Source organism: Uloborus diversus, chromosome 5 (assembly GCF_026930045.1).
Source record: "Uloborus diversus isolate 005 chromosome 5, Udiv.v.3.1, whole genome shotgun sequence".
Lineage (NCBI taxonomy): Eukaryota > Metazoa > Arthropoda > Arachnida > Araneae > Uloboridae > Uloborus > Uloborus diversus.
Window position 1 is genome coordinate 23482581 of NC_072735.1, and position 13169 is coordinate 23495749.

General features: G+C 30.6%; 1 protein-coding gene across 1 annotated transcript; it reads right to left on the minus strand.

The window, feature by feature from the left end:
- Positions 1-4802: 4802 nt before the first annotated feature.
- Positions 4803-12931, minus strand: LOC129222316 (cytosolic iron-sulfur assembly component 2A-like). The gene is made up of 5 exons (XM_054856810.1): positions 12848-12931; positions 10238-10399; positions 10111-10160; positions 9977-10022; positions 4803-6390 (listed from the first exon to the last, which is right to left on the minus strand). The coding sequence occupies exons 1-5, from the start codon at positions 12891-12893 to the stop codon at positions 6284-6286; spliced, it is 411 nt and encodes a 136-aa protein (XP_054712785.1). The 5' UTR covers positions 12894-12931; the 3' UTR covers positions 4803-6283.
- Positions 12932-13169: the final 238 nt, after the last annotated feature.

The following is a 13169-nucleotide window of genomic DNA, read 5'->3' on the forward strand; positions in this document are numbered from 1 at the left end:
ATGTAATACAATAGGCATTTCTGAAATATAAATTATATGTAATGATTTCAAACAAGTTTTTTTTTGTTTTGAATTACTATGCTACAAAATATCTCAAGACATCAATTATTACACTAAATCCTTGTTGCACGTACCATTTTAAAGTTATGGTGAATTTAATTTCCGTAAAGGAAAATAAATTGAAAATATCAAATCTAAACACATTTTTTTTTGCCTGTATTTTGAATTTTAATGAAATTATAGGGGTATTATTTACTTAAAATGTATATTGTGGATATAAATGAAATCACACAGGTTTAAATATTAAATAGGAAAATGTGTTGTTGTTTTTTATAGAAGAAAAAAATCAACTTCCTTTTGTGAATCGATTCATATTTATAAAACAAAATGTTGCCTCCCAGCTAATTTTTTTCTCTAAGATTTTCATCAGTTTTCTTAATTGTGGACCGAAAAAATACCTTTTTTATTTTGTCAATTCTAAATTTGGAAAAAACTTTTTCAAATAGAAAATTTCTCTACTATTACTATCCTATCGCCTTGACTCAATTTTACATCCAAGCACAAAGTGAAAGAATTTCATTTTCTTGTGGGATAAGGGTTTCATTTGACACTTCATTTCAAACAAAAGTTTTTTTTTCTATTTCTTTTGGTCAATATTTAACTCTAGTTATTTTTTTATCTCTACTTTCCTGCAAACAGAAAAAAAAATGTTTTATAAATCCTCCTAGTCTACCAATCACTGCAATCACCCCATATCCATGATTCCCGTTAAGGAGGGGTAAGTATAGGCCCAACAAGATAAGGGTTTTTATTCCCCCCCCCTGTAGTACGGACCTTGAAAATTGCTTGAAATTATTGCCCTCCCCTCTTCCCCTTGAAAAAACATTTTATGCAACTTTTGGTCAAATGAAGGCAGAAAAAGTGGTTAGGCGGCTCTCCCCTGGAACTTTTTCGAAATTGAAGCCCTAAAATTGCAATTTTAAAATATCTTTGCTAGGAAAGAGCGTGGGATTCAGAGGTTCTTCTCTAGGAAATTGCCCCCCCCCCCCCTTTGGCTATGCGCATGACCACTCTTAAATCAGTCATTAGGCAAAAAAATATTGAAAGATAGTTTTTTCATTGTATACTATTGGGGCCTGTTCACATGATTCGATTGCTGCATCACAATTCCTGATGGGTAGAAATAATAAGTGTTAGTGACATATCAAGGTATCTAGGAGATTACATCTACAATGTGATTGTGCCGCATTCGCAAGCAACATTCCAAATCACTGCGTTTTGAACTTTTTTGTACCTTATTATACAGGGTGGCGACAGGGACTGTGAAAAAAAGTTCCCTGACTTTTCCCTGATTATGTTCTTCAAATTTCCCTGATTTACATTACCAATGATAATGGTTTCCTTTCTTTGCTCTACTTAAAATCCATTGTATGTTTGTATAAAATGCGGTATTTTAAACGTTTTAAGTTATGTAAAGTTGATGAACTAAAGATATATTTTAAAAAGATGCTACTTTTTTAACAAAATGGTTAAAAAAAAAACATATCAAGTCATTTTTTTGAAAAAAAAAACCTACAAAACAGTATATTAAATTTTTCTACTAGGAAAGATATCAGAAATTTTTTAAAAAATACTTTACTTCCAGAAACCAGTTAGCATAAGAATTTTAAGAAACTATTATAATCACTCTTAAAAACATATGTGTATTTATGGTAGAACTAAAAAGTAATTGAATTTTTTTTGAACTAAATTTTCAAACAGTATAATAATTGTTGCAAGAATAACAAGTAAGAGTGAAAGAATAGAAGTAATGTAGTTATTCTTATATAACTAATTGACATTTTTATGCAAAACAGATGAAACCTTTTGACATCCATTCATAAGGATCTTTTCTCTAATCTAGAACATAGGTTTTAATGAATGAATACAGCATTTTAACAATAAAAAAATAAAGATATTTACTTAAGTACACAAGTTATTTCAAATGATTTAAGTATGTAACGAAAAAGTCTTGGATTGCTTTTGTATGAAACGACTTTGAAATGCAAGAAAAAAAAACAGAAAAAAAAAGCAATTAGTCAATTTCAAAATATATAAAAGAAGAATACAACTTGGTTATAAAATATAAGAATCATTTAAGTCTGAAATTAAAAAGAAAACCTTTATAATTACGGCGACCGCAAATAATATAACGGCAAAACACAAAGTTTTTTGATTGAAAGTTCAATTTTAGCAATTAAATTAAAAACGAGAAGAAGTAATAACTTTTAAGCTTTTATCAGTATTAATTCAAAAACCAAAGATTTCTTCTTGAAATCATGATTGCGTACGCTAATTACTTCGAAATAATGGAATAAAGGCAAAGGAGCTAAGGCATTAATAAAGGCTTCCTCTTTGCCTGCATGGTTGTTTATTTTACACCACATTGAAAGCGTCAAAGGAAATTTCAAGCTAGGTAAAATAAACAACCTAACAGACACAGAAGCAATCTTAGGATGTTCATCCTGCAGTTAATAAGGAAGATTCAATACTTTGACGTTGAGGAAAAAAAGATTTACAACTATGCGGCAGTGTATAATCGCACCTCATTAATTTGCCTTTTTTTTTTGAACAGGTAATTGGCGGAAAATGCGTAGGGAATTATTATACAAAATTTTGTAAAGCAAAAAAAATTTTTTTTTTCCTTCATAAAATCAATTTTCCCTGATTTTTTGTTATTTTTTCAAAATTCCCTGATATTTCCCTGATCTGTCGCCACCCTGTTATAAGCAAGGGTACAAAAAATTAATTGAGACACTAACTAATGAATGTAACCTGTTACACACCCTTACGTTTAGGCAATTTTGGTTACAATTGAATAAATAATTCAAAGCACGTAACATTATTAATGTTTGAAAAATTGTGTTACAGTGAAAAAAACAGGTTACAATAACCTGTCATAGAGTTAATCCTGTGAAATTATTACACCAACAATTGCAGCTATTCTATTACATATTCTTCAGTGTGGGATATCCCCACTGTTGACTTTTTGTTCATTCATTTAATCCACCTGTTTTTTCTTGTTCACATTTCCAAAAAAAAAAAAAGCTTTTTATTTTATTTCAAATTAACAAAATTTTATCTTAATTTTCTTGTTTTCATTTTTTTTTTTTTTTTTTGTGGCCTTAATTCAATAAGCTCAATCCAACCTGAACTAAATGGGTAAAGTTGTTATACTTTAAAACTAACTCTCATCTTGAATCTAGAAAGACATTGAGATAACAGGGTTGCGACAGATCAGGGAAAAGTCAGGGAACTTTATTAATCAGGGAAAAGTCAGGGAAATATCAGGAAATTTTGAAAAAATAACAAAAAATCAGGGAAAATTGATTTTTTGAAGAAAAAAAATTTTTTTTGCTTTACAAAATTAAGTACTCTTAATTCCCTACGCATTTTCCGCCAATTATCTGTTCAAAAAAATAAATAAATAAAATCAATGAGGTGCGATTATACACTGCCGCATATTTGTGCATCTTTTTTCCTCAACGTCAAAGTATTGAATCTTACTTACAGGATGAACTTCCTAAGATTGCTTCTGTGTCTGTTAGGTTGTTTATTTTACCTAGCTTGAAATTTCTTATTACGCTTTCAATGCTACGTAAAATAAACAACCATAAAGGCAAAGAGGATGCCTTCAATTATGCCTTAGCTCCTTTGCCTTTATTCCATTGTCTCAAAGTAATTAGCGTACTATAATGACGATTTCAAGAAGAAATCTTTGGTTTTTGAATTAATACTATAAAAGCTTAAAAGTTATTACTTCTTTGCGTTTTTAATGAACTTTCAATTAAAAAAACTTTTTTTTTTTGCCGTTATACTATTTGTTGTCACTGCAGATTATAAAGGTTTTCTTTTCTTCAGATATTAGTGATTCTTTAATTTTATAACCAAGTTGTATTCTTCTTTTATATACTTTGAAATTAACTAATTGCTTTTTTTTTCTTTTTTTTCCCTTGCATTTCAAAGTTGTTTGTTACAAAAGCAATCTAAGATTTTTTCTCGTTACATACTGAAATCATTTGAAATAGAGTTAACTTGTGTACTTAAGAAAATATCTTTATTTATTTATTGTTAAAATGCTGTATTCATTCATTAAAACCTATGTTCTTGATTAGAGAAAAGCTCCCTATGAATGGTTGTCAAATGGTTTCATCTGTTTTGCATAAATATGTCAATTAGTTATATAAGAATAACTACATTATTTCTATTCTTTCACTATTACTTGTTATTCTTGCAACAATTATTATACTGTTTGAAAACTTAGAACTAAAAAGTAATTGAAATTATTTTGAACTATCATAAATACACATGTTTTTAAAAGTAATTTTAATAGTTTCTTGAATAATTCTTCTTATGCTAAGTGATTTCTGGAAGTAAAGTTTTTTTTTAAAATTTTTCTATAATCTTTCCATTGTATAAAAATTTACTATACTGTTTTGTAGGTCATTCCCCCCCCCTTCCCCCCCACATTGTCTTGTTTTTTTTTTTACCATTTTGTTAAAAAAATTCGCGTCTTTTTAAAATATATCTTTAGTTCAACAACTTTACATAACTTAAAACGTTTAAATTACTGCATTTTATGCAAACATACAATAGATTTCAAGTAAAGCAAAGAAAGAAAACCATTATCATTGGTAACGTAAATCAGGGAAATTTGGTGAACTAAATCAGGGAAAAGTCAGGGAACTTTTTTTCACAGTTCCTGTCGCCACCCTGGATAAGGACTGCATAACATATTGTAGTTAACAGAGTTGAGGTCTAAATTAAGAAGAAAAAAATATTCAGCTAAATTACAAATCTTTTAGTTCACTTCACTTTTGAACTCATTTTATTAGTGTTCACAAAATAGGTAGGTTCAATTTTCAAAATAATTAGGTATACTAGTTTGTTTAAATATTTTAGAGTTGTTTTAATGCATTAAAATTTCCATGTTTGAAAAAAAAGGCTTAAGTGTTTCACATATGTGCAAATACAATTATGATTATAAAAGAATAATTGGGATGTGGTTCATTCTTTACATTTTTTTTTTAATTGACAAAGATTTAACTGAATCATGCTTAAGTTCATTGTTTACATAATTGATGCTTCCTTAGTTACAGATTCAATTTTAAAAACTATATTTGCAAGAGATTTGATTTAATATTTTTGAATTGTTTTATTTCATTAAAACTTCCATATTTGAAATAGAGGATGTATTTGTCTTTATATATGGATGCCTCAATTGCCAAATTGATTAACTCCACTTTAAAAAAAAATCCTCATTTCTGTTTTAACAGTGCTTTATCAATGCTTAGCAGGTGAATTTATATTAAAGTTTTGGTTCATTACATTTCTGACCATGTGATGGCAGAAAATGTAACACGAAGGCCTATTCACTCTTATGGATAACACTATCTTCTTCACAACTTTTTGTTTTATGGAGTTAATCGATTTGGCAAGTGAGGCATCCATATGTGCAAATATTTATATGATTATAAAACGATAAATGGGTCGTGGTTCAGTCATATACATTAATTAAAATAAAAAAAAAGAAATACTTAAGTGAACCATATTTTAGATAATGGAAAAATTTACCTGCTTTCAATCAGAACTGTTTTTACCTGAAAATTTGATACAGAGAAATATTCACAGGACAAAATAAATTTTATTTACAAAATAACATCAAGAAAAAAAAATCTTTTAGATCTTAAGTTGCAATGACTGAGCTAATAAGCATTGTATAATCAGGCCCTGCGCTAGGGATTTCAAATTGTTTGCCAGTAAATTAGCCAAATTTTGAAAATATTAGCCAAAGATTAATGTAACCTATTTTAATCAACTTTTTCTATTGAACTTCAATCAGAGAGTTAAGTATAATTTTTTAAAATATAAAATGCAGTTTATCACTTATTTTTAATATGCAGCGTTCACTTAAGTTTAGTAAGACTCTTTCAGAAAGTTATTTTTTTCTCTTTCAGAATTTTTAACAATCTTTTGCCATGAATTTGTGGATCAAGGGTAAGTTTTTTTTCTGTGAAAATTGGGATACTTTTCTGTTTGTCAATACATTCACCAAATGAGTTTGTTTTGCCGAATTTACAATTTTATCACATTTGGCTTAGTAACAAATGCTTAGCTAGAGCCTTGCATAATATTAAGTTAAAAAATAAATTTCAAAGTGTACAGTAAAATTGCTCAATGAAATGTACTTTGTATAAAACAGTGGTAAAAAATAGGAGAAAAATTGACATTTTAGAATTATATTTTAAGATATGCCATCATCTTCACTAATGCAGTTTTCTACTATTTTCTGTAATTCTGGATTTTCCATAGCAGCTGCTATTCTTTCTTTATCATTCAATTGTTTACTTACTATAACCAAAAAAAAAAAAAAAAAAAATGATGGATTCAGATGAATATGCAACATTTAATTATGATTTTATACATGATTACATACATAAAAAAAACTTAAGTGCTAACATGAAATGCTTGCTTAGAATGGAATTCTCAGTTGAACATTTTTAGAATAAGAACTATACTTAACACAATTTCAGAGTCAAACTATCGTATTTAACCTGTAAATTGAGAATGTTTACGTGAGCTACGTATTTAATTTAAACTACTGAAAGTATGAGTGCAACTTTCTACTAAGAGTTGAGAAGCATCCATACCAAAAAAAAAAAATGCTGATAAAATTCTATTTTATCTTTACTAATAATAAAGCTGAAAGTCTCTCTATCTGTCAGATCTCTGCGACGCGCATAGCGCCTAGACCGTTTGGCCGATTTTCATGAAATTTGGCACAAAGTTAGTTTGTAGCATGGGGGTGTGCACCTCAAAGCGATTTTTCGAAAATTCGATGTGGTTCTTTTTCTATTCCAATTTTAAGAACAAAATTATCATAAGACGGACAAGTAAATTGCGAGATTATCATAATGTGGAACCGTAACATGGGACAAGCCAATTGGCGAGGTACGAAATTATCATAACGTGGAACTGTAACATGGGCACAAGCCAACTGACAAGATACGAAATTATCATAACGTGGAACCATAACATGGGCACAAGCCAATTGGCGAAATACGAAATTATCATAACGTGGTACTGTAACATGGGTACAAGCCAATTGGCGAGAAAATTCACCATACATTATTTGTAAATATACAGGCGAACCAAAAGACCTTTTAATTTTTCTATTATGGGCAAAGCCATGCGGGTACCACTAGTTTTAAATAAACAGGAACGTTTCAAAAAGAAGAAGAAGAAGAAAAATTATACATACTGCATGTGGGATCCTAAATCTGGCAGACCTTAAACGGGACTCAAAATGTAATTTGCTTTACAGAAATAAAATGGTTATAAAAATAAATCAGGAAACTATCATGGATGTTTTTTTAAAACATGGGTGCCTTGTTTGGCAGTTGCATTAAGAACGTCTAGTTTGTGAAGTTAATTAGTCTGATTCTACTAAGGCGATGTCAGTACTTGTAGTATAAGTACTTGCAAAGATCACTACCTAAATTATTGCATCTTAAGTGTTTACTTAGAATCAAATTAAATGTTTCCTGTTTTTCATTTCTAACAGGATTGTCCCTTATTTGTAATTTTCTCATTGCTAATAATTAATGAGACTTGAGTTCTAGAAAATTTCAAACTTTTCAAGAATAACAGTGAGAGGTAGACTAGAGATCCTACTGTTTATGTTTTTGCCATGAGTTGGGTGAAATGTGTTTATGAATGCAAAGTATTAATAATTGTATTTTCTTACAAATAAGTCATGACTTATGTAGGTTTAAAAATTCAACTCTAATAATTGTGACAAACATGAATGAGTAATGTTTTGATTTCCTTCAAAAATGAAAGTTGAAGCATGCTTCCACACAATCTTACTATACTGGGGTCGCCATAACATATTTGTGTAATTTAGAAAAAAACTCAGTGGATCAAACAATAATTTACAGCAATTTCCTTGTATGGTTCATCATCAAATTATACGCAATTCTGAGAGGATAAAATGGCAAGAATATTTTACCACATCATGTTTTTCTCCACAGAAGGGGGGGGGGGGCAAGTAAAAAATTGAAATTAAATTATTAAATAATTTGCACCTTCCGTAAAAATATATTAACATGTTCTAAAGATTGAAGAAATTCTCATATGACATGCTCTTGTGAAAAATTCCCTATGAAGCTCTGTCACTTGCTCATTATATGGCATTTGCTTTTGGTATCTACTTGACATTTGTTCACACAACTTGTTGCCAGGGTGCTTCACCCGCTTCTCATTAAGGGGATCTTGCACTCACTAGCCAGCGGCCTTTGTAGCTGCTCGCATTTGGTGATAAGTTGGCGATATCTCACCGCTGCCAATCTGGATGACAGCCCATAAGGATCAGCCCATAATCATCCATACTATATACACATGAATAAATTTCAATAACCAATATTTTAGTCAATATCTTCAATAATGGAGATCCTAAGATATAAGAAGCTCTGAAGGGTGATGAGACTGGGAGAAATGCTTCCTCAGAATACTAGAAATCCGATCGCAGCCATTTTGACCTTGGTTTGACAGATAATCTGGTTTGGACTGACAGATTATAATTGCATACACACGAAACAAATGCAGCTTATACTCAATGCATTGTATTCAGGCCAATGTTCAAAATTTCAAAAAGGCAGGAGGTGCAAACTTTTCTTTTCTATCTGACATTGTCAATGAAAAAAAAAAAAAAAAAAAAAAAAAAAAACCAACCATGTTAAACAATTCATTTTAGTTTGATGGCAAGGACTTTTTTACATTATTCTGATTTTTTTTTAATTTTTAAATTAATAAATAATTAATGTACAATTCTGAATTTTGTAAAAAGGAAAAAAACATTCTTTTTATAGCACCTGATGCTAAGTTTTATTCTGTCAAACGACACTAAACAGGAATTGAATGAAATAGAAATTGTTTTCCAAGCAATTACACTGTACTGTTTCCCATAGAAACATTCTTCTGCTATGTGAAGTAACAAATTTAGCACCACTCCATTACAAAAAATACTATATCTTTCCCCTGGATGCTTAGCATTGTTGTACTATTAAATAACTAAAAGAAAATATTACAATATGAAATGCACAAATTTGGAAAGAACTGCAACACCTCCTCCAGGGTTACCAGGAGCGCTTTTTAGCTGCTTATTACGCTAGTGAGCTTACGTGCTTATGAAAAAGACAGCGGACAACCCCGAAACATATTTCTGCAGTTCTCTGCAAATTTGTGTGATATAACCTAGTAACATTTCCTTTCACTTTTCTGCACAAGAGTATTTCTTTATTTTTTATTCACCTATTTTTTCATCATTGATTTTTCAAAAGTAATATCATTGTCATTGAGCTACGAACGGGGTATAGGAATTCTACAAGGCAGAAAAATATTCAAGATGGGGGAAAAGTTAAAAAGGATGAACAGATTGTTAGAGCACTAACTCTAAAATTAAACTTACAAATTTAAAAGTTAATTTAGTTATTCATTTTTTCAAGGGGAGGGGTTTACCCCATTGAGAAGAGTTAAAATGGAGGAGGTGAAGACTTTCATTCCTGAAGTAAAGACCACAAATCATGTGATAGATTTTAAAGCAAAGCATTGGAAGAAATCAGGTTTCTTTCGCTTGTTTCAGGCAAAACGTGCCAACCATTCGTCGTTGTTGAGTCATGTGAGGGGGGGGGGGGGTCTTTGGGTTAGCTTTTGCTAAGCCAATGATTGGACTTGCTCCTTCCATTTTAATTCCTGCTCTAAGGTTTATTCCTGAAACCCTACCCTTGAGCACTGCTTTGATTGTATCTGACAAAATATTTTTTCCTACCAACATTGTCAGAAAGACTTAATACTTCAGGAAATGCAGTGAACAAATAGAGAAAAAAAATGATAAAAAATTAAATCTTTTTTTGCTGTAAATCAAATGCATACATACCAGCTCCGGCTGTTTCATGAGTTCCTTCTTTCAAGTAAATATCAAGCTGCAAAAGAATAAAAACAAAAAATTAATTCAATCATGTAAAAATACAATGAATCTTGGACACTATATCAATAAAAAAATTAACATACTTTCCATTGCTTTCCCCAATATTTTTCAAGTTTTATACGAACACACAAACCTGCAAAACAGGAAATTTAATTAACAAAATTTATAATGTAAGTATTATTTTAGTAATTGTATTGATTTTAATATTACCAATAATGGTTGCTAAAGAACAATGTGGAACAGTTGGAGTAAGTTCAATTTTCACCATGCGGCACTTAGCGTAAACTTGCACAGTGATGTCACTTTCATTGATAACACCAAGTTCTTCTAGTGTTTGAGGCTTTTCAGGATCCCGTATATTTTTTATCAGATCTAATTGGAAAAAAGAGAAAAGGAAGTTTCCTTTTTTTTCTTCTGGAAAACCAGTCTTATGTAAATAAATAACTATTTGAAACATGCATATCACATAAGAGAAGCACAATTCAAAAAGTGGTGTATGATGGCGGAAAACAATGTTCATGATTCATGAGGTTACTTTAAATAAGGAGCAGCAGAAATAGTGTCAGAAACATTTTTATACCTCTTAATGTAATTAATTTGTTCATTATGAAAAACTTTACCTTCACTTTACAAAATACTTATTTTTCATTACTATGCAGGAGACCTAAATGTAACTTCAGAGCAAAATTTTTTTTTTTAAGAATAATTTTTTACTTCATTGTTCGTATTGTTCAAATTAAAAATTTTTCAAAAAGTTTCCCTGATTGTTACAGGGTCTGTAGAGGCAACTTTTATCAACAAATTTTAATTTCCAAAAAAAAAAAAAAAAATGAATTTTGAATTCAAATTATGTTTTTTGTAATCACGAGTGTGTGAGTGCATGGAGGCGTTTGTATTTGTGTTTATGTGTGTGTGTGCAGGCATGAGTGTGTGTGTGGGATATGGATGCAACCTTGAGACTGTTTTCGCTAGAGGAGCAGCATCGGGAAGGGCCTGGTCAATGGTGGTGCTGTGAAAGGAAGGCGGGGGAGAAATCAAAAGACATCATTCATCAAGTGAGAACAACAAGCAATGTGAATGTTCAAAAAAGTTTTTTTTTTCGATACACCCTCACCAGCATGCACACAACAACATTAGGTATCACTTTGAAAAATGCAAAACTGTCTCTAAGTTTGCCAAATTGTTCGATAAAATTTGACGACTGATGACATTTTTTGAGAAGTCACCAGTGGCATTATTTGAGGGGAGTCAAGAAGAGGCAATTGCCTCCCTGGCAATGAGGGATAAATGTTTTAGATATCTTCACCTCAGAGCAGCAATACAATATCTGATCCCATGAATAACAGTAAGATATTCAACTCTTGCTTTGAACTGATGATATATGTGAGAGTGGTTTCATTACTTTTCAACAAAATATACATAGAGTACATACCCTTTCACCCCCAAGAAAAATATGAAATGATGACCTGGAGGTCACCCTAACTTCCGATTGGGGTACTGCAGAGATGCTAAATGAAAAAAAAAGTGAAAACTGAAAAATTAAAAAACTATTATATTTATCTCCAGTAATCAAGCCTATAATAACCCTATGTTTACCTTGACACCTTTAGAACTTTCTGGGTTTTATTTACCCAGAAAGTTCTAAAGGTGTCAAGGTAAACATAGGGTTATTATAGGCTTGATTGTAAAAGCCTATAATAACCCTATACCAAAAGTACCAAAATTTATTGGTACTTTTTGTATTATGCAGGACAGGGAGATTAATAGCTTAAATATTAGTGGTTCTCAACTTTTTCACCACTGAGGACCACTATTTTCATTGATGTCATTCATAAAAGTAATTAACAAAAGAGGCCCTAAAACTGATCCCTGATGAACTTCGCTTAAAACATCACTCCATTTAGAATGATTTCCCCTCACAACTACTCTTTGTCTCCTTCTAGTGAGCCAATTTCTAACCCAAAGTAAAGTTTACCCTCTTATTCCTATATCAGCTAGTTTGCCCAGAAGAGCAACATGTGGTACCTTGTCAAAAGCTTTTTGAAAATCAATATAAAGCAACATCCACACTATTTTTTTTTTAAATCTAAAGCTGAGGTAACCTTGTCATAGAAATGCAATAAATTAGTAGCACAGGGTTTACTTTCTTGAGAATCACTGGCCTATATGACTATGCCAGTGATTTGTACATAGCTGAGAGATGAAAGAAATTAGAAATACACTTGAATCATAATATTCAAACGCATATTTTCACACACACACACACACACACAAAAATAAAGGGGGGAAACTGCTGGCTTTAGTAAAAGGATTCAGTTCTGTAATAATAATAGCCCCATTTAACAATTCTTAAAGAAAGTTTGTTCGTAGGTGGGATATTTTTTATTGAACAATTTTTAACCTCTTAATAAAAATACTTAAAAAATAAATAAATAAATAAATAGTATAATAAAAAGCTAGAAGAAAGAAAAACTAGAATGCACCATCACTGGACATTAAACTTTATGTTTTAAAATCAAGTTTCAACATCAAATTGATTGGCTCAAAAGTTAAACTCCTGATTAAAGATTATTTTAGCAATAAAAATGTTCAATGAGCAATTCCTTCATCCTTGAATAGATCCCCAGAAAAGATTTCATAATTTTAGAAAAAGCTTTTCTTAATGAATGCTTAGGAAGTTGCAGTTTCCCCTTTTGATAACAGTATCCGTCTTTCTATTTGGCCCATGTTGGAATTTCTGTTTATTTGAGTTTTCGGTAACTTAACTGGAAAAAATCTAAACTTATCATCGCAAAAAGTTTCAAGAATTCATTGTTTTACCATATACTTCGCCTATTATGTCATCACAATTATCCAAATTGTCCATTTTCACCTTCAGAGCATTGCAAGCATTAAAGCTGTCTGCTTTCAAAACATTAAATGCTTGTTGCCATACTCAAGTAAAAAGATTCAAATTTAAATCATATTTTTAAAATTGACAATGTTTCGAGGGTTATATTTTGCTATAAGCATTAGATACCAAATTTTTAATTTTTAGGCATTGCAAATGTAAATTTTCAGTACCCTAGAGGATATTAACGCAACGAGAAGGACTTTGCAATTAGCAAGAAAATTCTAAGCTGCGTAATGTTGAAAAGTTTTT